The sequence below is a fragment of the Lithobates pipiens genome, unplaced genomic scaffold (genome assembly GCF_037356315.1).
Source record: "Lithobates pipiens isolate NorthernLeopardFrog02 unplaced genomic scaffold, aLitPip1_a1.2 Scaffold_1, whole genome shotgun sequence".
Taxonomy (NCBI): Eukaryota; Metazoa; Chordata; class Amphibia; order Anura; family Ranidae; genus Lithobates; species Lithobates pipiens.
This window is the reverse complement of record NW_027507685.1, coordinates 206,212,749-206,239,653: the sequence shown is the minus strand read 5'-3', so window position 1 is coordinate 206,239,653 and position 26,905 is coordinate 206,212,749. Positions and strand designations below refer to the sequence as shown.

At 42.3% G+C, this 26,905-nt stretch overlaps 1 protein-coding gene across 1 annotated transcript in view; it reads left to right on the top strand.

Moving 5' to 3' along the window:
- The first annotated feature begins 1,686 nt into the window (after nucleotides 1-1,686).
- Nucleotides 1,687-26,905, top strand: part of LOC143982317 (gap junction delta-2 protein-like) — a 91,391-nt gene continuing 66,172 nt past the window's right edge. Inside the window, exon 1 of the mRNA XM_077480944.1 lies at nucleotides 1,687-2,772. Coding sequence (XP_077337070.1) covers nucleotides 2,702-2,772 — 71 coding nt within the window. The 5' untranslated portion in view covers nucleotides 1,687-2,701. The remainder of the gene's footprint in view (nucleotides 2,773-26,905) is intronic.

Sequence of the window (26,905 nt, the reverse complement as noted above, 5' to 3'; positions counted from 1 at the left end):
GTGGTCAGTGGGAAGAATGTTACTTACATTGGTGGTCAGTGGGAAGAATGTTACTTACATTGGTGGTCAGTGGGAAGAATGTTCCTTACATTGGTGGTCAGTGGGAAGAATGTTCCTTATATTGGTGGTCAGTGGGAAGAATGCCCCTTACATTAGTGGTCAGTGGGAAGAATGTTCCTTACAGCAGTGGTCAGTGGGAAGAATGTTCCTTACAGCAGTGGTCAGTGGGAAGAATGTTCCTTACAGCAGTGGTCAGTGGGAAGAATGTTCCTTACATTGGTGGACTATGGGAAGAATGATCCTTACATTGATGATCATTAGGAAGAATGCTCCTTACATTGGTGGTCATTAGGAAGAATGTTCCTTACATTGGTGGTTAGTGCGAAGAATGCTCCCTACATTGGTGATCAGAGGGAGGAATGCCCCTTACATTGGTGGTCATTGGGTAGAATGCTCCTTACATTGGGGGTCATTGGGACTAATGCTCCTTACATTGGTGGTCATTGAGAAGAATGCTCCTTACATTGGGGGTCATTGGGACTAATGCTGCTTACACTGGTGGTCATTGGGAAGAATGTTCCTTAAGTTAGTGGTTAGTGGGAAGAATGCTCCCTACATTGGTGGGCATTGGGAAGAATGCCCCTTACATTGGTGCCCCCACCCATTATAGTAGTTGTTTAAATAGTACCCATACAGACAGATTAAAAGATTACTGGTGTCCTCCAGTTGTAGTAAATCCATCCCAATGTCTACTATGTAAAATCCTGCATCGGCATACAGTCGTGCCAAGTGGTGAGAGACCTGGAACTAGGAAGCCACCAACAGATGGGAGGTCAACTAGCCACAGCTCAGGGAACCCCTATCAATCTCTAGAACCTTTTATAGCCTAAAAAGGCAGATAATGCATATTTGGGTTGATTTACTAAAACTGGAGAGTGCAAAATCTGGTGCATTTTAGCCAATCAGCTTCTAACATCAGATTGTTCAATTAAGCTTTGACAAAAGAAAAAAGAAAAAAAACTGGAAGCTGATTGGTTTCTATGCAGAGCTACACCAGATTTTGCACTCTCCAGTTTTAGAAAAACCATCCCCATTATGTTTTGTCTACAATCTAAAATCCTTCACCAGCATACAATAAGAACTTTTACATACATATTTCTGTTATTATTAACTTTCTGCATACAGGCACAGCGGTTATACTGGTCGTTTAAGAATGCTAGTGGGAGCAAATGGCTCATGGATTGAAAAATGTGGAGAACGAATCATTGGGAGATGAGGATCAAATGATGAATGTGATGCAAATAAATGGGTGGGCTAATAAAGAAACAGAACAGAACAAAGGAATTGTAAAAATCTATATTGCCACTAAAAAAAGGAGAGATGACATAATGCAGAAGGCCAGGCTGAGACAACACAGAGACACATAATGGGCTTATTTGGTAAAGCAGCACAAAGGGCAATGGTAATACATAAAATACAGTAACCTATATCATTCAATTAGATCTCCTGAGGTCATATCAGGGGATGATGATTCCTCAATAGTTGCTATGGGTTACTACAATTTGCACAGTGCTCTTTGCCCTACTGAATGAATGACGATTGGAGACACCCAGCATCCCTTGGTTATTGGAGACGGCCACAATCAATCACTTGACTACATTCCTACACACAAGCCATTGCAGAAACTGGGGAAGGATGCAGGATGAAATCAGCTTATAATATGGCTGAAAATCTCCTCCCATCCAATAGAGACAGAGTCATTTATCCGGATTAAATGAGACGGCGGCATGTAGGAGACGGAGAGAGCAATGGAGAGAGAGAGAGAGAGAACGTAGAGGGGAAAGTGACAGAGAGACATCAGGCTTTGGAGGAATAGGAGAAGGGAGGGATCAGTAAGGAGCGAGGGGGGGAGACAAAGGGAGAAGCAGGGGGAAGGCATAGAAGGTAGCAGCTAGAAGGATGCTTTGACACAAGGAGAGGAGGGGAGCCAGCAGGTAGTCTCAGGGAATGAATGGGGAGCAGGCAGCTGGAAGGTATCAGAAGCAGAGGAGATGGCAGGGAGGGAGGGGAGATAACCTGGAACTGATGCTAATCACTGGCAGCAAGGATACTAATCTGGAGTAGCAGCTGTTTCAGCACTGGACAGCGACCTGGCTGGGGAAGGTGGAAATGCAGAAAAATTAAGCAGCAGTGCAGCTTGGGCTCCCATGTACAAGGCAAAGGGGTTTCTCTAACCAAGTCAAGGCAGCCTTTTTTTTTTTTAAATCTTCTAAGAAACAGAAGAGGTGCTCGTCAGCTGCTTCACCCAGGGATCCTTTTAATTTATTAGTGCAGGATAGCTATTGATTTTAGGCTTAGAGCAATCATTTAAGCTAAGGGGTGTGCACTGGTCTGTGTAGCAGCGCTTGCAGCCATCTCCTGGGGCAGAGTGGTCAAGGAAATGCTACCTGCCCCATATCAAAGATTTGGGGTGAGCTGAGGACAGGACTTGGGGCCAGAGTGGAGGAGGAGCAGGGGAGTTTTGGCTCTCCCCGTCCCCCCCGGTTGATGATGATGCTGCCAAGGAGCGATCGGTAAAAAAAAAAAAAAAAAAAAATCGGCAAGAGGAGATCAGTTGTTGGGAAAGGTGATTTGGAGAGGGGAGCCAGCTCGTTCCTCTCCGGTGTCCGAGCTGAGCACGGCGGGGCAAGAGGCGGACGTGATGGGCGAGTGGACTATCCTGGAGCGCCTGCTGGAGGCTGCGGTACAGCAGCACTCCACCATGATAGGGAGGTAAGAGACTGGTACACCATTGAAGCGGGGGAGGGCTGGGGTCCATGGGATCATCGGCATGGATGGAGACTGTATTTTTCAGACAACACTTGCACAATGCATACTGCCTAGCCCACACCTTGTAGCAATGCCCTACAGAGCAACACGACCCATATTACCCACATGACCCCTTATCGAGCTTTTGGCCCGCTTCTGCTCTACCGTACCATATGGCTCCATGCTACCCTACTGAGCAATACGGCCCGTGCCACCACAGTGAGCAACATGGCCTACTTCTCTCCTCCAGGGGGCCTACCGTACTCCAAATTAGACTGAAGCACTGCAGATATCCTCACCGACAGGTAGATTGAGGAGTGGGTGTGGTGACTGGTATGCATATGTAGAATACAAGGTTGAATGCCTGGATTTGACGGTCTCATATACATGTCTAACACATCACCTGGGGAAATGATAGCATTTTTATTTATTTTTTGGTCATATCGGCAGTGCATTCTAGGGTTAAAGCAGCTCAAATAATTCATCGGTCGGGGCTGCCCGGGGAATCGGAGCCCCGCGCCATGCCTGCATCATAACACACATCTCAGTGCACCCACCGACAGGTGCTTGCAGGGATAAATTGGCACATGGCAAAACGACAGCTGTTTGAAGCGAGCATTCACAGAACAGCAGTCTCTCTGTGAATGTACTAGGTGTGTCCACCATCGTTCCTACTATTTACTATATGTCTTGTGTGTTGCTAGGGTAACGTATAAGCTCTAGCATAACCGTGCAAACCTGTCATTGAGTGATGTATGGACGCTACACTGTATATTCATGTACACACGTTAATTTTCATCTCTTAAAGATCACTCGTTCCCTGCAGTCTTCTCTATCTCCCCGCCTGAAATGTCACACTCCATTTGCCATTTTCCTGTTTGGTAACCCTGTGTAGTCTCTGTGTTTTTTTTTTTTTTTTACAACATTTTTATATGTACTCTTTTCCCCAGAATCTGTCTTTGACAGTGTTTCTCAGTATGAAGTTAATTAAACAAATAATATGTGCGGTAACCCATGGCAACCGGTCATCTTTTATTAATATGATTGCTTGAAACTGAATTCTGATTGGTCGATGTGGGTTACTCTGCTTTGCACATTATAGTTCCTCGTAACCCTGGCTTTTTTTTTTTTTTTTTGGATAGAGATTTTACAAGGAATGGGGGAAGGGGGGAGGAATCTGTTATGAGTATGCCAGCTCTGTATAGATTTGATGGTGCTTCATTTGGTCCTTTCATGTCTAATAGGTGGCTGGTTGGCTGAACCAGTTCTGTGCTAAGCAGTGTCTCTTACAACTCTGATCTCATATCTATATGATGAATAATACATAGCGTGTTATTACTGCTGTCGCTGCATGTTTTGCTGGTTGTTACACATTTAAGCTCTCATTTAATAAGGCAATGCAGGGTGCAGTATCCTATAACAACCAATCAGAATCTTTTTTTACTGGTCTTGACTACAGTAAACCTAAATACCTTCACTTAGCCCTGCCATATCAAATAGTCCCTTAAGACCAAAGGCTTTACAATTGGGGTCCTTGTTAAGATAATGAAGGGGTAGGGGTCTCAATTAAGAGTTTTCCAAATGGAGGGGGTCTGATTATTACAATGATCATTTATTTATATATATATATATATATATATATATATATATATATATATATATATATATTACATTCTCTTTTTTTATTTATGTGCCTTCCATTTGTTTTTTTTTATTATTTGGGTCCCTTTCATTAAGTAGCAAGTCCTGCATCACCCATGTAAACAATAGTAGGACCGTCATTACACTCCTGTTTACAGGGCTTGGTAAACCAACCATTCAGGTACAATGCTGCTCAGGGATAATATGTACAGTATTGTGCTGCCAGTGCTGCCACATTAGGTTTCACCTGACCTGAAACATCAATGCGGTTATCGTGATGCTGAGATCTGGAAAGAGAACTCCATTTTAGGTGCATTATATTTATTTCTATCTCTGGTAAAGCCGGGGCTTTTTTTTCTCAGAGAATAGGTGCAGGAACTCCTCCCTTCCGAGTCACCCCTTGTCTCCTCCCCTACCCACCTTTGTGCAATGTTCCTTCATTCCACCCCCTACCCACCTCTCATTACCACCCCTTTTAGAGGATACAGAACCAAGTATTATCTTGTGGCACTAAGTAATTTGTAGGGAATTTGTTAATGATAACAACAAAAAAAAACAATAAAATAGAACTAGCAACAATTGACCCCCCCCCCCCCACAGTGACAATAGATCCACACCAGCAACAACAGACTCCAAGCAGACAGCATCTTCAGTAGCCAGCAACATTACAACACTGCGGAAAAGATGATCCGCACTCCGGTGATGGCTCTTAAAAAATGTAGTATTTATTGACAAGCCACAGTGACCAAAGGCAAATAAGAAAGGTTGACGAGTTTCAGCCTATAAGGCCTTAGTCATAACCACGTTATGTGATGTATGGGTAGTAGCACTGACATTTTTGTTTATATTCTGAATATTAGAACACTCCCTTAACAGTAGACCCCCCCAGCAACATAAGATTTACCCCTAGCAACAAGAGATCCCCCACCAGCAACAATAATTTTCACCAGCAACAATAGATCCCCCTGCAAAAATAGATCCCCTCCAGCAACAATAGACCCACCAGCAGCCAGCAACAATAGACCCCTCCCTCAACAGTAAATCCTTCCTTTCAATGATTGACATCCCAGCAAGCAACATAATTCCCATCCCCAGAAAAAATAGATCGCCCAACAAGAAAATAGAAGACCCTCCCCACCCTCCGAAAAAATACATCCCCTCCAGAAACAATAGATTTCCCATCAGCCATCGTCAATAGACCCTCCAGCACACCCCAGCACCCCTTGCCATTACATACATTCAGTTGAGGAGGAGCCGGAACTCTGCTTTCTGCTGAAAAAAGCCCTCGAAGCCTTCAGTAAAACTAAAATATAATCAAAGCAATGTTCCAATGTTTACTCTTGCCCTGATTGACCAGAATTCCAATACACCTGCAAAACCCATGGTAAGATACTGCCATTTACCTTTAGGGCTTGTCCACAATAGCGGTTGGGGGGGGGGGGGGTGGTAATGATCAGGAGCTGGTGGTACTGGCTCTTGATCATATGACTATCATGACAGCCAATCACAGTGGTCATGTGATCGGCAATCCTTCCTGCCCCCTGAGCATAAAGATCCAGCTAAAGGGCCACCAGGCCCAGGCAGAAATGGGTTAAGGAAGTTAAAGCTGAACTCCAGCCAGCAACAATATTTGGACATGTGCACTGTAAAAATAAATGAGCACTAATGACTTGTGTGCCATATGTGTAGACTGCTACATATACAGTATAGTAAGCACCAGACATTGGCGCTGAGACTTATGCTTCTGGCTGTGATACAGCTCTCATAGCGGGCAGCTTGCTCAGCAGCTTGTCCATTCATTAAACGCCTTGCCTTCTTTTCACAGAATTCAAGGTGTTCTCTGATTGGAGGAGATGCGGATGAATGTAAGGATTTCCCTCTACCAATCACATCTACTGCAAAAAGAATGCAAGGTGTTTAATGAATAGTTGCACTGTAAAACAAGCAAGCCACTATGTACTCCACCCAGAAGTGTAAGGCCAGCCAAACATGGAGCAAATTTTTTTCCTGAGAAATTTGCTCAATTCCCCCCTCAACACAGACAGCGCTGATGCGGGAATACCTCTTGCAGAGGCATTGTCTTTTCCCAGTCATATGATGTCTGCAGATGGGATCTCCCATCCTGGGTGGGCGTCATATGACATCACCGGCTTCTTGATGATATAGGGGGCGCGCACACCCGCTGCATCACCTAGGAGCCGATGCACATGCCCCGCGGCCGCAATGTCCACCAGGCACTCTTAATCGCTTGTTACAGAGCAGGACCGTGGATCTGTATGTGTAAACACACAGATCAACGTCCTGTCAGGAGAGAGGAGACAGATTGTGTGTTCCTGGTATATAGGAACACCAATCAGTCGCCTCCCCTTACAGTTGGAATCACTCCCTAGGTAACACATTTAACCCCTTGATCGCCCCCTGGTGTTAACTCCTTCCCATCCAATTACATTTATACAATAATCAGTGCATTTTTATAGCACTGATCGCTTTATAAATGTGAATAGTCCCAAAAAAGTGTCAAAAGTGTTTGATCTGTCCACCGCATTGGCACAGTCAAGATAAAAATCGCAGATCGCCGCCATTACTAGTAAAAAAAAAATAACAATAAAAATGCCATAAATCTATCCCCTATTTTGTAGACGCTATAACTTTTGCGCAAACCAATCAATACACGCTTATTGCAATTTTTTTTTTACCAAAAATATGTAGAAGAATACATATTACATAATATAGCAAAAAGTAAAAAATATTGTGTTTTTTTCAAAATTGTCGCTTTTCTTTTGTTTATAGCGCAAAAAATAAAAACTGCAGAGGTGATCAAATACCACCAAAAGAAAGCTCTATTTGAGGGAAAAAAAATATAAAAATTTAATTTGGGTACAGTGTTGACTGACCGCACAATTGTCATTGAAAATGTTACGAAAAAACAGGGAGGGGGAGGCGCCGACCTGAGTGTAGTATTAAAATGATGACTTTAATAGAATAAGATTAAAAACACTTACAAGATGAAAGAAGATGCATGCTCATCAAAGTAATGTGCAGTCCTGGCATTCCACATGGCTCAGTGGGTCCAGCCGCTGTTCCGGATAGCTGGAAAGGATTGGGCAGCTGGCTGGAATGGATCACAGTGTTTCTTTCGCCTTCTTGTCAATCAAGGCTGCAATCCCCCCACCCCTCTCTGCCGCCCGCCGGGAGAAGACAATGGCCCGGCAGTAGGGAACCGTCTGTGTTGATGGGGGAATCAACCCATGGTTGCAGGAAAGAAATTAGCTCCATGTATGGCCAGCCTAAGTTGGCTGGCCATACATGGAGCTAATTAGCTCCATGTATGAAATTAGCTCCATGTATGGCCAGCCTAAGTTGATCAGCCACAGCTCAAGGAGTCCCCAGCCAACCTCTGGAGGAACCCTAGTTAAGAATGACTGATCTATACAGTCAAAATGTTGCACAAGCCAAATATTCCCCAGCCATGGGCAAACATCAGTAGCCCCAGCAGCTATGCAATGTTTGACATATCAATTGAATAGGTTTAAAACTCCTCCATGGACCTTCACGGGAAACGGGGCTTTAGTAACCAAAACTGCAATGTTTACTCTCGTGACACGTCACAGGAAGCACCCTCATGGCTAACAAAGGATAGAATTAGACTTAAAAAACGTAACATTAATAAATCACCTGGACCAGATTGCTTGCACCCAAGGGTCCTTAAAAAACTCAGTCAAGTAATTGCCAGACCATTGTTTCTAATTTTTACGAACAGTCTACTGACTGGAATGGTACCAGCAGATTGAAGAAAAGCCAATGTAGCTCCAATATTTAAAAAAGGGCCAAGATACATCCCTGGAAATTACAGACCAGTTAGCCTAATGTCAATAGTATGCAAGCTTTTGGAGGGGATGATAAGGGACTATATACAAGATTTTAGTAATGAAAACTATATCATCAGCAATAATCAGCATGGATTCCTGAAGAATCGTTCTTGCCAAACCAACCTATTAACCGTCTATGAGGAGGAGAGCTGCCATCTAGATGAAGGAAGGCCCGTAGACGTGGTGTATTTGGATTTTGCAAGGACATTTGATACAGTTCCCCATAAAAGTTTACTGTACAAACTAAAGTCTGTCAGCATGGGCCATAGGGTGAGTACATGGATTGAAAACTGGCTACAGGGGCCAGTTCAGAGGGTGGTGTTAGATGGGGAATACTCGGAATGGTCCGGTGTGTTCCCCCACGGTTCTGTCCTGGGACCAATTCTATTTAATTTATTCATAAAGACCTGGAGGATGGGGTATAGAGTTCAATCTCAGTATTAGTACGATACTAAGCTAAGCAGGGCAATAATTTCTCCGCAGGATGTGGAAACCTTGCAAGAAGATCTGAACAAATTAATGGGGTGGGCAACTACAAGGCAAATGAGGTTTAATGTAGGAAAATGTAAAATAATGAATTTGGGTGGCAAAAATATGAATGCAATCTACTCACTGGGGAAAGAACCTCTGGGGGAATTTAGGATGGAAAAGGACCCGGGGGTCCTAGGGGATGATAGGCTCAGCAATGGCATGCAATACCAAGCTGCTGCAAGCAAAGCAAACATAATATTGGCATGCATTAAAGAGAAGATTAACACCACAGATAAAACTATAATAATTCTCCCTCTCTACAAGACTCTGGTTCTGCTGCACCTAGATTATGCTGTCCAGTTCTGGCCACAAGTCTTCATCAGGAAGGGTGTGCTGGAACTGGAGAGAGTCCAGAGAAGGGCAACAAAGCCAATAAAGGGTCTGGAGGACCTTTGTTATGAGGAAAGGTTGTGAGCACTGAACCTATTCTCTCTGGAGAGGAGATGCATGAGAGGGGATATGATTTCAATGTACAAATACCATACTGGTGACCCCACAATAGGGATAAAAAATTTCCACGAAAGGGAATTTAAAAAGACACGCAGCCATTCACTAAAATTAGAAGAGAAGCGGTTTAACCTTAACCACTTCAATACAGGGCATTTTCACTCCCTTTCCGCCCAGGCCAATTTTCAGTTTTCAGCACTGTCGCGTTTTGAATGACAATTGCGGGGTCATGCAACACTGTACCCAAATTAAATTTTTTTCCCCACAAATAGAGCTTTTTTTGGTGGTATTTGATCAGCTCTGCGGTTTTTAGAGTGACAATTTTGAAAAAAAAAAACAATATTTTTTACTTTTTGCTATAATAAATATCCCATTTTTTTTTTTCCTCAGTTTAGGCTGATATGTATTCTTCTACATATTTTTGATAAAAAAAAATCACAATAAGCTTATATAGATTGGTTTACAATCTTGTCCAACATTAGTGTCCAACCTCACAAATGCACTTCTGAAAGAATAGTCAATATTGAACCCTACGGACTGAGACTGGGATGCCATTAAAGTTCATATGTGTTTAAAGGCAGTCCCAATAATTTTGGCAATATAGTGTATATATATATATATATATACTTCTGATGGTAGATCACCTTCATCCACTTTGTTTTTATGCTTAAAGCACCCCCCATACACTTATTTTTTATTCATCCAGTGAGCTGAAGGTATAAAGAGACTAAGGCCGCGTACACACGCAGGGACTGTTCGCCCAACTTTGTCCGTCAAACAGTTTCGGCAAACAGTCCGCTCAAACTTAGCATGGACGGACATGGCCACACACGACGGACGAACAGTTTGCTGAAACCATGCGCGATGACGTGAACGGCACGTACGACGGGACGAAAAATACGACGTCCTATACACTGCATTATAGCTTTCGGCGTGAAAATCCTTTCTGAGCATGCGCGCAACTTTGTTTGACGAACAAGCCTACACACGAGCGGACTGTTCGCTGAAACAAGGTTTCAGCGGACAGTTTTTCGGAAATTCCGAAAAACCTTGTCCGTCAAACTGTCCGCTGAAAGCCCACACACGAGCGGACTGTCCGCCCAAACACTGTTCAGCGGACAAAGTTGGGCGAACAGTCCGCCCGTGTGTACGTGGCCTAACAGATTCCGCTATCCACACAATTGAGGTAGATTGAGGATCCCAGGACCTTGAATTCTGACAATGACACCTGTAGCTGTAAGAATACACTGATCAGCAGTTGCAGCCTATTGGTTGTAGCTGTTTGAGAATCTTTTGAGAAAAAGCGATCAACTTCTGTTGGGCAGGGACTGCCGCACATTGATTTAAATTTGTCTGGTCCCTGCTGGAACGGCCACATTTTAATCAGTATATGGCCAGCTTCACTGGTAACTGATTTATTATCTCTTCTTGGTGCACATGCTTTGATATTATTCAGCTTTATACAGATGACCTGGAAATTGACTAGGGCCAAACTACGCATGAGATTTCAGTCATATCACTAAATTTCATCCACAGTCGATTGTAGATTGTCACAATTAAGGGATACCTGAACCCAACCTTTCTTTTTTGTTTTGAATAGCGTAGGAAATGATTACAACTCCTGTCTGTTCTTGGATGTGAAAGCATTCAAATAGTGGCTTGACAAGGGGCTATACAGGCATACCCCACTTTTAAGTACACAATGGGGTTTATTTACTAAAGCTGAAAAGTGCAAAATCAGGCTCACTTCTGCATAGAAACCAATGAGCTTCCATGTTTTATTACAAAAGCTTAATTGAACGAGCTGGGGTTAGAAGCTCATTGGATTCTATGCAGAAGTGAGCCTGATTTTGCACTTCAGCTTTAGTAAATAAACCCCATTGTGTACTTAAAAGTGGGGTATGCCTGTATTGCATTGGCCATTTCTATACCCCTGAAGGGTCCTTCATATTTAGGCTGGATTCACACCTATGCAGTTTTAGTGCTTTTTGCATTTTGCAGATTTGCACTACAGAACATGTTCCATAGGAAACCATGTTAAATGGACTGTAGTGCAAATCTGCAAAATGCAAAAAGCACTAAAACTGCATAGGTGTGAATCCAGCCTAAAACACTGCATATCCAAACTAGAAATGCTTAGGTCTGACATTTTTCAATTCCACCAAATTTCTCATTTTTTATAATTGCTCTGGCCCAACCTTTCAGAGCATCCAGGCCTCACGGCCTGGTGCACCAGAGATACCGGTCAGAGAGGGAGTATAGCTATGGGCTTTTACTTGACTACCTGCATAAATTGTCTTACATGGCAGAATGGGACAGAGACCTTTTGGTTGACTTGGACCTAGGTCAATGGTGTAAACATTATTAGTTATCTTTCAGAAGAATTTCAAATATCTCTTTAACCTCCCTGGTGGTATGATTATTTCAGATTTTAGGTGCTGAAAGCGGTACAATTATTTTGCATGGAAATTTGGCGTTTTATATTGTAGTCCTGTAATTCTTAGGAATAACTCACTTAAATCTGTTCAAACCAGAGTCTAGTAGACATCCCGGGTATGATAAAGTTTGAAAAATTAAATCATAAATTATAATATAATAAATAACCATAAATAATTATACCAAATAATAATATAATAAAAATTATTCAATAATGTAATCAAATCCAAAACACTGAAATTTGCTCAGTTGCAGAATTGTCACTGTCATTACTTTTCAGTGTTTGATGACGGATCTCCCCACAAATCGCTGTCGGCCAATTCTGAGAGTGATTCTAATTTATTATCGCTGTTTTCTAGCTGGTCTAAAACCACTTTTGCTGTAAAGGGACAGTTTTGGTTGCTATGGACAATCTCCAGTTTCTAGGCAGAAAGAACAGTTTTTATAATATAAAACTGCATGCAGGACACTGGACAGAACACTAGGGACAAAGGGGATGTGAAATAATTACATATAGTAATGTAATCTGTAAGATTACATTATACTGTATGTAATGTGTGTGTTTTACTTTTTGAATTTGGCACCATTCGCAATGCTCGCAGGGAACGAAGCTCAGCTCCGTGATAGATCAAGGGGAGGACAAGCTGCTCACACAGCGGGGGGGACAACACTGGATCCTGGGGATAAGGTAAGTAAACTCATCCTGGATCCAGCGATGTGACCCCGAGCTCGGGGTTACTGCTAATGGCACTGAATTTTCACCCCAAGCCAGACTCGGGAATACCGCCAGGGGGGTTAATAGATGCTAATATTAAGGTGGTACCTGGTTCTTTCCCACCTTGCAAAAAACTTTATCTGAGCTCTTCCCCATTTTGCTTTCAGGATGTGCTTTACAAAGACACTGTGGGGTTACAGTTTCATAGTACTAAAGTCAAATAGACTGTGCACTTTGCAAAGTGCAGTTGCTCCAGAGCTTAGTAAATGAGCACAAGCTCTGCTGACTTCTATCATCCAATCATGTGCAAGCAAAAATTCTATTTTATTTTATTGTCCTTGTAAGTGATTGGATATTCTTTGAAAAGTGAAGCTTTACCTCATTTAATAAGTTTTGGAGCAACTGCAGAGTCTATCTGCAAAGTGCGCAGTCTATTTGCCTTTAGTAAATCAACCCCTTTGTACCAAGTTTTGTGGGAATGTCCTAGAATTAGGGGGTTTTGGAACAGGATTTTTTTGCTTGCTTCGGAGATTTACAGGGCCTGAAATACAGCAATAGCCCCAAATAGCTTTACTTGTTGAACCAGTAAGGGATGTACCTCATAGCTCACAACGACTGACGTTTTGTATTTTTCTGGTAGCCAAAATCCCTAAAGCTGGGGCTTGGGAAAAAAAAAACTTGGTTTCTGTATGACAGGCCAAGCACAAGATTTCATGGATTATGACACATGGGAAGATTGCTAGTATACTAAGAATTTGAAAAGACTTGGGATCCATGGGCCCAATATGTGAAGGTCCAGCTATCCCCTTGGTCCATTATAGACCCATTTACATATGGAGATCGCTAACCCTTTCACTTCTTATTCTTTCCTTTCTTTTCCTGTCCCCTGGTATCTTTCATGCTCTTTATTGCAGTACATAACTTCTTTAGTATTTAATTACTTACGGGAAATGTTTATGCTATGTTATCTTTCCACCTAGAGGCTTCTGGCTGGAATTTAGTTTAACCACTTGCTGACCGCTGTTGGCAAATGTACGTCGGCAGAATGGCACGGCTGGGCAAAGTAATGTACCCGTACGTTACTTTGAATTTACCGCCTGTACGCGCCCGCCTGCCGCAAGCTCCATGACCGTGCCCGCGGGACCCACAAACTCGATCACCACAAGGATACCCGTGATCATGTCACATAGCTGTAGAACGGGGAGATGCCGATGTAAACAGCATCTCCCCGTTCTGCCTAATGACAGGACACTGATCGTCTGCTCCCTGTCATCGGGAGCAGCGATCAGTGTCACGTCACACACAGCCCATCCCCCAGACAGTTAGAAACACTCCCTTAGGACACACTTAACCCCTCCCCGCCCCCCTAGTCGTTAACCCCTTCACTGCCAGTGACATTTTTACCGTAATCAATGCAATTTTATAGCAATGATCACTGTATTAATGCCAATGGTCCCAAAAATGTGTCAAAATTGTCCGATGTGTCCGCCATAATGTCGCAGTCACGATAAAAAAAACGCTGATCGCCGCCATTACTAGTAAAAAAAAAATGTTATAAAAATGCCATAAAACTATTCCCTATTTTGTAGACGCTATAACTTTTGCGCAAACCAATCAATAAACGCTTGCAATTGCAATTTTTTTGTTACCAAAAATATGTAGAAGAATACGTATTGCCCTGAATTTTTTTCAAAATTGTCACTCTTTTTTTGTTTATAGCGCAAAAAATAAAAATAAAACGCAGAGGTGATCAAATACCACCAAAAGAAAGCTCTATTTGTGGCAAAAAAAGGACGTCAATTTTGTTTGGGAGCCACATTGCACGACTGCGCAATTGTCAGTTAAAGCGACGCAGTGCCAAATTGCAAAAAGTGCTCTGGTCAGGAAGGGGGTAAATCCTTCCGGGGCTGAAGTGGTTAAACTTATTCTTAACAATACATTGTTAGAGAATATTTTGTGTTTTATGCTTAGAACTATTATGTTCTTAACCTACTATCACTGTGGAGATGTTAAAGTTGGTTCTGTGTATTGTACTTCTAATGCCCCATACACACGATCAGACTTTCCACCAACAAAACTGTGGATTTTTGTTCGAAGTTTGTTGGCTCAAACTTGTCTTGCATACACACAGTCACACAAATGTTGGCCAACAATTCCGAACATGGGAACGCGGTGACATGCAAGACGTACGACGAGCCGAGAAAAAGGAAGTTCAATAGCCAGTGCTGCTCCTTCTGCTCGATTCAGAGCATGTGTGAACTTTTGTGGACGGACTTGTGTACACAGGATCGCACTTTCCAACAACAAGTTTTGTTGGCGGAAAATTTGAGAACCTGCTGAGAAACATTTTTTGGAGAAAAGTCTGACAGCAAATGTTCAATGGAGCATACACACGGTTGGACTTTCCGACAACAAGCTCACATCCAACATTTCCCATCGGAAAATCCGACCGTGTGATTGGGAACTTCTGTTTTTTTATGTTTCCCAGTGGAGAGCTTTCTCTTTTTGTTCCAAAGACACTACAGGGCTTGAGATAAAATCTCACCAGACTGTTATACATTTGTCTCTGGAACATGTGTCCCATGGCAAAATTTATTTTCACCTCCTGTTCTACAAACACCTGTAAAATCTTTATTACTTTACTGATTTACTTTATTGATTACTGATCACTTGCTGTTCCTGTGACTGTAGTCACAGACATCAATAAAATCCTGACAGGGTGCCTAGGCTGTACCACATGTCAAAGATTGGGTTGCTGAACCTTGCTGCCTGGTAAGGATGGAGAACCTAACAGTCTATTTTCTGGACAGACAAGGTAAATATGTTTTTCTGTGGATCCCCTAGGTTCTCTTTATAGATACACAAGCATTTAAATCACTCCAACTGACTCTAATAAGCATTGTGCTTCACAGCCTGATCCCTCAGGATTGGCTACTGGCCTTTTCTTCATCTGTTTAATTGCCGTTTTAATTGCTGCTTTAAGCTGGACCACGACATGCAGCTTGGCCCACCATGCCACTCGCTCTCCCCTCCCTTGTCTTGCCCCTTTCTTCTCATTAGCTTTTCCTTTCTAGGCTCCCTTGCCTTTTCTCTGTTTCTGGCACTCCAAGGTTGGCAGTCAACATTCCATAATGTCTATCTTTTTTACTTTCATTGTTCATTATATGGATTAAAAAAATTTTTTTCTTAAAAAAAGAAAAAGAAAATATTCCTGGTGGATTTCCAAAAAACAAAGGTTTGGGTACTAGATTACGACCTTTCACTGCCTGAGTGATCTAAAAAGCAGTGTTAATTTAGTCGAAAGCGACTTACTTACTTACTACATACTAAAGCGGCTAAAACATTTTAGTTTACGAAAATGACTAAAACATTTTAGTCGACTAAATGAATACTATTTTAGTAGACTAAAATACAACTAAAACAATTGAGATGACGAAAATACGACTAAAAATAAAAGCCCTTTTAGTCAAAAGACTAAAATGAGACTAAAACTAAAATGCCATTTTAGTCAAAAGATTATGACTACAACTAAATTGCAATTACTGAAATGTACAGGAGATTTTAGTTGACTAAAAAACGTAGGGCATTTTAGTCAACTAAAATGTGCTGGAGATTTAGTCGACTAAATACGACTAAAGCTAAAACACTTGCAGAAGACTAAAATGGGACTAAAACTAAAATGCCATTTTAGTCAAAAGATTATGACTACAACTAAATTGCAATTACTGAAATGTACAGGAGATTTTAGTTGACTAAAAAACGTAGGGCATTTTAGTCAACTAAAATGTGCTGGAGATTTAGTCGACTAAATACGACTAAAGCTAAAACACTTGCAGAAGACTAAAATGGGACTAAAAACTTAAAATGCCATTTTAGTCCTAAGACTAAAATTAACACTGCTAAAAAGAATGGCATGTAACTGCAAGCATCTGCAATTAATTGTGCACCACTGCAAAACCATATGCAATGCATGTCATATAATACAGCATTGTATGCGTTATTGGCGGAAGATCGTAGCTACCCGTCACTGTCATGTGACCAGTGTAGTAATAAATAGGCATAATTAATTCCAGTAGTGGGTGATGGGTACTTTGTGGCTCATGTAACGTGCAGTTTAAGCTTTCCACATCTTTCCTCAGTATGTGATATAATTTGGAGTGGTACTGCCTTTTGAATATAGACCAGCAACTGACTAGAGGTCTAGAAATGGTGACCTTTTGGTGCTATAGGAATGAAGCTGTAATAGTCCACTCAAAAGGTACCTGTAGGTTGTTCATTCAGACAATCCAGATGCAAAATTCAGTCCAGCTTAATCTTAACTAGCTTGAGCTTTAACAAATTTGGTCATATACACAATATACACACAGAACATAAAATGGGCTTCCATATTATATAGGGGAATTATAAACAACCAGTAGAAAAAAAAAGAATTGCCAGAATGAAAAGCAGGCCCTCTTTATCAAGGTTGCCACCTTGATAAAAGGGGATTTATGTATAACAAAAAGACAAAAAGCATTTCCAGGAGGATTCATTAATAACAACCCATCTACTGTATTTCATAACAGCTTTCCTTTTAATATACAGATTTTTAAACCCACACCCTAAGTTTTTACCCTCCGTTTGTCCTTCTCTTGACAAGACCATATCTATTAGTTGAAGGCCTATATTCAGGAGGACTACCCTGCCAAAAAAAAGCATCTAAGAATGACAGATGAAACTACCATCATTTATATATGATGCATAATACAGCAAAATGCCAAGAGAGGGCATTCCCTAAATTAATTTATCCTGTAAGCTTTGAAGTAAATAATATTACTCATACTCGTCTCCAGGACTTTTTTAGAGCCTCTCCAAGCCTATGGAACTCCTTCCCCCAATCGGTCTGTCTATCTCCTATTCTATTAGCTTTTAGACGATCCCTGAAAACTCTCCTCTTCAGGGAAGCCTATCCTACCCACACCTAACAACTGTATTTTAATTTTGTCCATCTGATCATCCCCCACAGATATTACCTTTTTGTTTCCACTTGACCTTCTCTTCTAGATTGTAAGCTCTAACGAGTATTGTATTGTATTGTACTGTCTTCCCTGATGTTGTAAAGCTCTGCGTAAACTGCTGGCACTATATAAATCCTGTATAATAATAATAATAATAATAATAATAATACACCTCACTAACTGATCCATGACTGCTGCTCCTCTCTGCCATTCCCTTCATTGTGTCACGATCAGGGGTCAGGCTTGAAGACCAATTGCTATAGCAGTTGCAGGACTACCACTAACCAGCAGGATAGGAAGACAGGCAGTCACCCTGGCAGATGACACAGGCTCACCTGAGGTGCGGAGTCTAAGTACTAACCGGTTTCCACCAGAGCTCCAGATGGTGGAGATGGATTTAGCTGCGTGTTAGTACCAGGTCGCGGTCCTCAGGATCGCCCCACCAGGAGTTGAGCAAGCCGTGGTTCAGTAGCGGATGAGCCGGTAAGGATCAAACAGAAGTGTGGTCAGTAAGCAAGCCAAAAGGTCGGTAACGAGTTGTTGCAGGTTGGGATCAGGCAGAAGCGTAGTCGAGGAACAAGCCAAAGGTCGATAACAAGCAGTAGCAAATATAAACGGCAGCAGGGAAGACAGGAGCAAGATACAGTCTGGAGATAGTACAATATTTTGGCAAGGAGGAAGTGCAGAGACATGGCTTATATCAGGAAGTTCATGGGAGGAGCAAAGAGTTCAAGGTTCAGCTGAAATCAAGGTACAAGGCAGGGTTGTCTAAAGGATCTGACAAGGCACTGTCCAGCATCTCAGATAGCTCAGAGAGAAGATTCATTGCCAGACACAGCTGAGGGCCCGGGTTCAAGTCCAGCTTCTGACACATTGGCTCCCCCTACTCCACCGTGTAAAATTCAAAATGCTAACCATAACATACAAGGCCATTCACAACATCTCCCTCATCTGCAGATATCACCCAAATCGTCTCCTCCGCTCCTCCCAGGACCTACTGCTCTCTAGCTCCCTTGTTACCTCCTCCCATGCACGCCTTCAAGACTTCTTCAGAAGCCATACCAATCAAATCATTCTCTGCAGCTATTACATTTTGTACCACCCCCCTCCCTGTAGAATGTAAGCTCTACGAGTAGAGCCCTCCTGTACCTTTTTGTATTGAACTGTACTGTAATTGTGTTGTCCCCCTATACATTGTAAAGCGCTGCATAAACTGTTGGCACTATATAAATCATGTATGATAATAATATCATAATAATTATCAGCCTGTGTAGGGTGTATAAGGGATTATCGTTCTAATATGTAGCTAGTTACTATTATCTAAGGATGCGGTGACCTCTGTTATAATAGTCTAGTGCATTGTTCTTTCTGGCGTGGGACTTTTGTTGCCTTAAAAACAAAAGTCAATAAAGTGTGTGTAGCCAGGGTGCTGACATGTAGCCCTCCCCTGAAAATGAATCCTACAGGGACTCAGAACCTAGCACTTTGCACTCTTCATTCAGAATGAAAAGTACTGCATTGCACCAACACACACAGAAACTTGTGTTGCGTTAATACACATGTTACCGCAATGCAATAGTGTAAATTTTTTTTATTTGGCGGGGAAGGAGCTGGCAGCAAAGTGGACCTTGCACATTCATTCAACGTTTAACATAATCCTTGAAGTGGACGCAAACCGACCATATTGTTTCACATCCCTTCACCTGGGTTGCCTTCTACTTAGACCTCAAATACCTGGTGGAAGGATTGGGCCCCTTCATTCCTCCTTCTAGAAGCCAGCCAACACTTCCCTTGGGATTTCAGGTTTAATGGCCCGTACACACGATCAGAAAATCGTACCAAAAATACCGCTCTCAAAGCAATCGTACGGTAATCTGACAATCTGATAATCGTTACTACATATCTTTTGAGAGCCAATCACGACAGTTCATGCAAAACTATCCGATGGGATAAGCATGATGGCATAAGCACAAAATTTTTTCTCGTATGATAGCAGATTGTACAATTTTCGTTTAATCAATACAGTTGTCATACAAAAATACAATACAAATACACTACATCACTAAAATAACTACATCACTAGAACACATTACATCACTTCCAAATTTTTATTCTGTCGTACAAGAATTTTCGTAACTTTTGTAAAAACGTAATTTTCGATATGAGATTAGCATGCAAAAAAAATGGACCATCATTCGTCCAATAATCTCATCATGTGTACTAGAGATAAGCCACTTGATGACCACTCAGGTAAAGGAGAGTGTTGATGTATGGAGGAACCCTCATCTTTCCCCCAGGTAGAGGTAGAAGGCTTGCTTTGGTATGGTTCTCCATATGGGCAAAGTACAAGTTTACTTTAACTTTATTTAAAAAAAAAAGAAAAAAAAAAAAGATTTTTTGTTATACTTATAATGACTCATGCTACGTACACATGACTAGACTTTCCGGCAGACTAGGTCCGACGGAATCAGTCTGTCGGACAATCCGATCGTGTGTGGGCTAATCTGAACGTTTTTCACATAAAAAAAATCAGACGGACCTAGAAATAGAACATGTTTCAAATCTGTCTGACGGACTCAATTCCTATCGGGGAAAAACGTTTGTCTGTATGCTGGTCCGACGGACCAAATATGACGCAAGAGAAGCTATTTGCTATTGAACTTCCTTTTTTAGTCCCGTCTTACGTCATCACGTTCAAAACTAACGGACTTTCGAAACAGATTTAGTCTGTTCGTGTGAGGGCAAGTCCATTCGTTTGGAAGGTCCGTCGGAACTCCGCCAAAAGACCGTGAGGAACAGTCGGACCTAGTCTGCCGGAAAGTCCGGTCGTGTGTACGCGGCATCAGCGTATAGTTATATGCGATTCTCAAGCTAGAAAAGGTTGGGGGCTTTAAATCTCGAGTGTCCTAATTAGGTGTTCCCTAGCTGCAAGCAAAGGTTTTCAGTTCAATGCTATCAAGCTTTAACCTGCTGTGTCTTCAAATGAAAGGCGTCTTATTTTAAGCAAGCAGTTGTAATGAGGAGCTGTCAATTACTCCCCCTTTCATTGCTGATGCATTGTAAAGTAGAGAGATTTCCAATACATGTTTGCCCTGTTCTAAGCTCTTTTTCTGTAATCAGCTGCTGACTACACCTAAGTCAGTTCTTCGGTCCATGGTATTCCCCTCTATAGTTCTACCATCTTTGTAACCATTCTTGTTAAATTTAATTTACAACATTTAATGCTTATTCTTGCAGATAGTTCTTTTAAACTAGTTAATTGTTTTCTAACAAGCTAGTATCAGATTCAATACAGAGAAAACACGTCAAATAAATCATTACTTGATGTCCCTGGGCCAACTGTCCATCCAGCACTACTGGTTGTGCACCACACTGGTTCATGGAGGGGCTTTTTGGTTCTTTTTGGCCCACCTCACCATAACCCATATGGGTATACTTTCCTATTGCTCCATAAGCCCAACTCCATAGAAGCAATTGTGTACATGCACTGCAGTGCTGGTAACCAAAAAGCCTGAAACAGCTGTATGCAGTTTAGAATGAATGGCAGTATAATATAAGGTGTTATCTGTGCTGTAAACCAGTGCTTCTGAATGTACAGTTAAAGCGGGACTGTACTGGGAAAAAAAATATTAAAAGCCAGCAGCTATAAATACTACAGCTGCATACTTTTAATAAATGGACACTCACCTGTCCCGGGGTCCAGCGATGCCGGCAGCCAAGGCCGATCGATCGCTCGGCTCTCAGCTGCTGCCGCCACCATTCTAGGTGGGGGAATCAGGAAGTGAAGCGAATCGGCTTCACTTCCCGGTTCCCTACTGCGCATGCGCGAGTCGCGCAGCGCAATAGGAATTGTCCGCGCTGTCTCTGGGACCCGTGTGTGTCCCAGCAGACAGCGCGGCAGGACAGGAAGAGGCATAGACTCCCACTCCCCCCTGAAAGGTGCCAATTGTGACACCGGAGGGGGGAGGGTTCCGATCAGCGGAAGTTCCACTTTAGGGTGGAACCCCGCTTTAACCCAGGAGCATAAAGGAATGGGTTGCTTAGGTCAACCCACTACTGTATTCTAAAATGAGGTCTTATTTTTGGGAATACTCAAAGAAGTGAGACATTAAAAAAAAAAACGTATTTTTAAACAAGCCTTGTACTTTGTTAAACTTTAAATACATCTTCAGATTAATGTGAAATTGTTCAGGAGGACCTATACTAATATACTCAGGTCAAATACATAATTTAGCATGGGACTACAGGTGCATCTCAAAAAATTTGAATATCATCAAAAAGTTAATTTATTTTAGTAACTCAATTTAAAAAGTGAAACTCATATATATTATAAATCCATTACACAGTGGTATATTTCAAGAATTTATTTCTTTTAATTTTGACGAGTATGGCTTAAAAGAGAAGGATGTTTTTTGTTTTTTGTTTTATTTCCTATTCATACTTACTTATGTGGATGCAGCATCAGGCAGATACTGCAACTATCCTCCACCATCTCTGCACTGAGAACCAAGCTACCGAACATCGCAGATGGCTCGGTTTTCACAGATCCCCAAGCAGAGAGCTGCTGACTGTCAGTCAGCTTCTCTCCTCTCTGCTTCTCCACGCTCATTGGAGCGCTGAGCTGTGGAGGGGCGGGGAGCGGCCATCTCAGCGGCTCGCTGAGATGCTGAGACTGCCATCAATCAAGGCAGCTGGTGGATCCAGACTTGTGAAGTTGGGATGACGCCCTACCTCGACTGATGGCAGTGACATCAGGAGAGAGCAGTCTGAAGTCTGGTCACAGGAGTGCAAAATGAACTGCACTTCTGTGACCCAGAGGAGAAGCCCAACCTAAAAGGCTGGACTTCTCCTTTAAGAAGTCAGAGGTGGGTAGAGATGGGGGTGGATCAACAAACTGAGGTTACCTGTGTCATAAAGGAGAGGCACTCCAGAGGTATGCCTTGTGGCTTCTCTGTGGTTCTCTGGGGTCGGCGGTTGTAGTGTGAGGCATATGCTTCTTTTAACATTAAGCTGGTCATCTGTGCAAATACCAAACTTTTCCTGAACAAGTGAACATTGTCAATGAAATGTGTATAGAGTTGCTATACATGCATCAAAGAAATGTTTAATACATGAACATTAAAGTGGATGTAAACCTGATTAATGAAATTTGATCTAAGCACATATATCTGTAGTGTTTCTTATCGCTCTCCAAAGTATTAAGCCCCGTGTCCTTCTGCTGTTTCAATGCTCTGTTATTAGCATAATAACTTCTGACAAGTTCTATGTGGACCAAGAAAAAAAACAGCCTGAAATTTTTGTAGAGGGAGGTTGCTATACATCGATTATCAGAGAGCTGGTCTATTCACAGTACAGTTCTGCAAGTCTCTGCCTATGTGGAGAGGGGGGGTGTGCCTTTCCTCCAATCAGCTGTCTTGACTGTATGCCAAGAATCCACTCCCAGTGCTGAATAGGAAGAGAAAATCTTTTTTTCATCAGTAATGGGTGTTGAATGTAACCTACGTAGGTCAAAGCCTTGTACAGGATAACACCAGCCATATAATATGTCTTTTTTGTAGAGGATTTTAATGCAATGTATCAATAAATTATTGATTTTATGATATAGGAGTTTGTGTAAATATTTTAGTATGTCTGTGTAAGTGCTGCTGTACAGGGAATTGCAAGGAGCTGACACCAAGTCAAACACTGCCATTTTGAAAAATACATAGTTACATAGTTACATAGTAGGTGAGGTTGAAAAAAGATATAAGTCCATCAAGTCCAAACTATGTGTGTGATTATATGTCAGTATTACATTGCGGTCATATTTCTTGAAACTATCCATGCCCCTCGCTGAGACCACCGCCTGTAGAAGGGAATTCCACATCCTTGCCACACTTACAGTAAAGAACCCTCTACGTAGTTTAAGGTTAAACCTCTTTTCTTCTAATTTTAATGAGTGGCCATGAGTTTTGTTAAACTCCCTTTTGCGGAAATGTTTTATCCCTATTGTGGAGTCACCAGTAAGGTATTTGTATATTGAAATCATATCCCCTCTCAAGTGTCTCTTCTCCAGAGAGAATAAGTTCAGTGCTCGCAACCTTTCCTCATAACCAGTATCCTCCAGACCCTTTATTAGCTTTGTTGCCCTTCTTTGTATTCTCTCCATTTCCAGTACATCCTTACTGAGGACTGGTGCCCAGAACTGGACAGCATACTCTAGGTGCGGCCAGACCAGAGTCTTGTAGAGCAGGAGAATTATCGTTTTATGTCTGGAGTTGATCCCCTTTTTAATGCATGCCAATATTCTGTTTGCTTTGTTAGCAGCAGCTTGGCATTGCATGCCATTGCTGAGCCTATCATCTACTAGGACCCCCAGGTCCTTTTCCATCCTAGATTTCCCCAGAGGTTCTCCCCCCAGTGTACAGATTGCATTCATATTTTTGCCACCCAAATGCATTATTTAAAATTTTTCTACATTGAACATCATTTGCCATGTAGTTGCCCACCCCATTAATTTGTTCACATCTTTTTGCAAGGTTTCCACATCCTGCGGAGAAGTTATTGCCCTGCTTAGCTTAGTATCTTCCGCAAATACAGAGATTGAACTGTTTACCCCATCCTCCAGATTGTTTTTGAACAAAATAAATAGGTTTGGTCCAAGCACAGAACCCTGGGGGACCCCACTACCCACCCCTGACCATTCCGAGTACTCCCCATTTATCACCACCCTCTGAACTCGCCCTTGTAGCCAGTTTTCAATCCACGTACTCACCCTATGGTCAATTCAACAGGCCTTATTTTGTACAGTAAAAGTTTATGGGGAACTGTTTTACATTGTGTTTTAATAATTTTAGCCAGCCATACATGGATTAAAATTCAGCTGGTTCAGCAGGGACGGGACAAATTTCGAGCAATTTATGGACAGGGAGTTCATACAGCAGTTGATCTACCAATTGACTTCTTTACAACCAGCCTGTCGAATTTTCCCAGCTTGATCGGTGCCACTGGCTATAGTCGGCAACACTGATCAGTGTATTCCGATGACGGGGAAGTCTGCTTGCTGTTAGAATTCAATAGCTTACCGGGGAGGAATTCCCTCATCAACCTCAAATGTGTGAATGAGGGAATCAAGTCTTTTTTTTTTACTCATCTATGGCTGCCTAACACAGAGCTCTACTAATTTCTTTCATATCTGCCTAGAGTCTAACATTAAGGTTAGGAAGGATATATTTTTCCTAGTTCTTTTCCCCCATTAGGCCAAAGTTAAAGAGTTTAATTACTTCTTGACTGGCTCACTTCCCGACCGGCAGCCCTGCGCGAACTGCCGTATAGGTCTGTCGGCTCCTTTAAGAGCCTTAGCGCAATTGTCAGTTAAAGTGACGTATCGCAAAAAATTGCCTGGTCATTAAGGGGGCAAATCCTTCAGGGGCTGAAGTGGTTAGAATAGAGTGAACCCCTTCCAGGAGCTTGTCAGCCTAATAGAGTAAAAGCATACCTCCCAAATTTTTGAGATGTTAACAAGGGACACCAATTAACAAAAGTATGTAGGTATATACAGGTATACACCCCTTGCCACGCCCCCTTAAAGGAGAACTATACAACCAAATGATTCGTTAAAACCACAAATGCTTTTTTACCCTTACTATTACTGTATTTAGGCTTTGGAAATTTACAAATGCAGCCATTTAGAAATTGAAGGAAAGGTTTAGTTCTGGGAAACACTTTTTGAAAGATTTTTTTATATATTTTATATGCAACTACATAGATCAGTCCAAAAAGAGGGACAGAGGGACTTTGTTCCAAATCAGGGACAGTCCTCCGAAATCAGGGACAGTTGGGAGCTATGTGAAAGTTGGGCGTGTGACCTTTGTTCTCTGGATGCTTGTACAGTGCTTATTGAAACATTGATGACCTGACTTCTTGCACAGTTTAATGTCTAGGCCAGGGGTGGACTGACCATTCAGGCAATTAAATGTAGTTTTATCAGTGCTTTCTCTGCTGAGCAGGAGGAGGAGGCTGTGTTTCCTATAACAGAGCTCCTGTCTCTGAGGATGTTAGATCATTTTTCTGTGTGAGGAGAAGTGCACTGCTCTTGGAGGAAGGATGTTCTGAACTTCTCCCCCAATCTCTGCTACACAGGGCTGGACTGGGACAGAAATTTGGCCCTGGACTTCATCCAGACCGGCCCACTTACCTTTTGAGTGTCCATCAGCACCCCCTTACATCAGAGTCCCATCAGTACCCCCTTACATCAGATTCCCATCACCAGCCCCTTACATCAGATTCTCATCAGCAGCCCCCTTACATCAGAGTCCCATCAGCACCCCCTTACATCAAAGTCCCATCACCAGCTCCTTACATCAGAGTCCCACCACCAGCTCCTTACATCAAAGTCCCATCACCAGCTCCTTACATCAGAGTCCCACCACCAGCTCCTTACATCAGATTCCCATCACCAGCCCCCTTACATCAGAGCCCCATCACCAGCCCCTTACATCAGAGTCCTATCACCAGTCCCTTACATCAGAGTCCCATCAGCAGCCCCCTTAAATCAGAGTGTCCCCCTCCCACATGTACTCACAGTTCTGAAGGCAGCTTCTCTTCTTCCTCTCTCCAGTCATGTGATAACAAGTGATAGGGGAGAGAGGAAGTAAAGTCTATCGGCCATCTATCTCCCCCTGCAGGCTGGAGGGAGCAGAAATGCTCTCTCCAGCATATCACAGAAACTGTTCCTCCTGACAGGAGTGAAATTGCGATCACTCACTGTCAGAGAGGAGCGGCTCCAGAACTGCACCAGACTGGCCCACCAGGAATCTCCCAGTAGTCCCAATGGCCAGCCTGCTGCTACACCTACTGATTACCTGTCCACCAGTACACAGACACATCATTCTCCTCACTTGTATTACTGCTGAATGTGAGCTGCTGGGGCACTACAAGTACCAGCATGCCAGGAGATGAGGGCAGCAGCAGTGTGTTCTATTAGGCTGATTTCTAGATGAAAAGTGCTGGTTTGTGTATACTGTGTGTGTATGTATACGCTTAGTGTGTGTGTGTGTGTTTATGTGTGTATATATGCTTAATGTGTGTGTGTTTATGTGTGTGTATATGTATACTGTATATATACTGTGCATGCGTGTGTCTGTGTGTATACTGTGTCTGTATACTGTGTGTGTCTATATACCGTGTATGTGTGTCTATGTGTCTGTATACTGTGTGCGTCTATGTGTATGTATACTGTGTGTGCATGTGTCTGTGTGTGTCATAAACTAGAAGTGAATATTCGATGGACTCCTGCGCTTAAATGGGATTTGTGAGGAATGCTCTTATTTAGTGGATGCCGCAAGCACTTTCATGAGACACCAGCTCATGTATATAGACTAAAAGAAAAAATGGTGGTGCTGCGCTTCCAAAAAAATGGGACCTTACACGAAAATGTTATAGAGCTAATTATTCAGATGGAGATACAGTGGTGTGAAAAA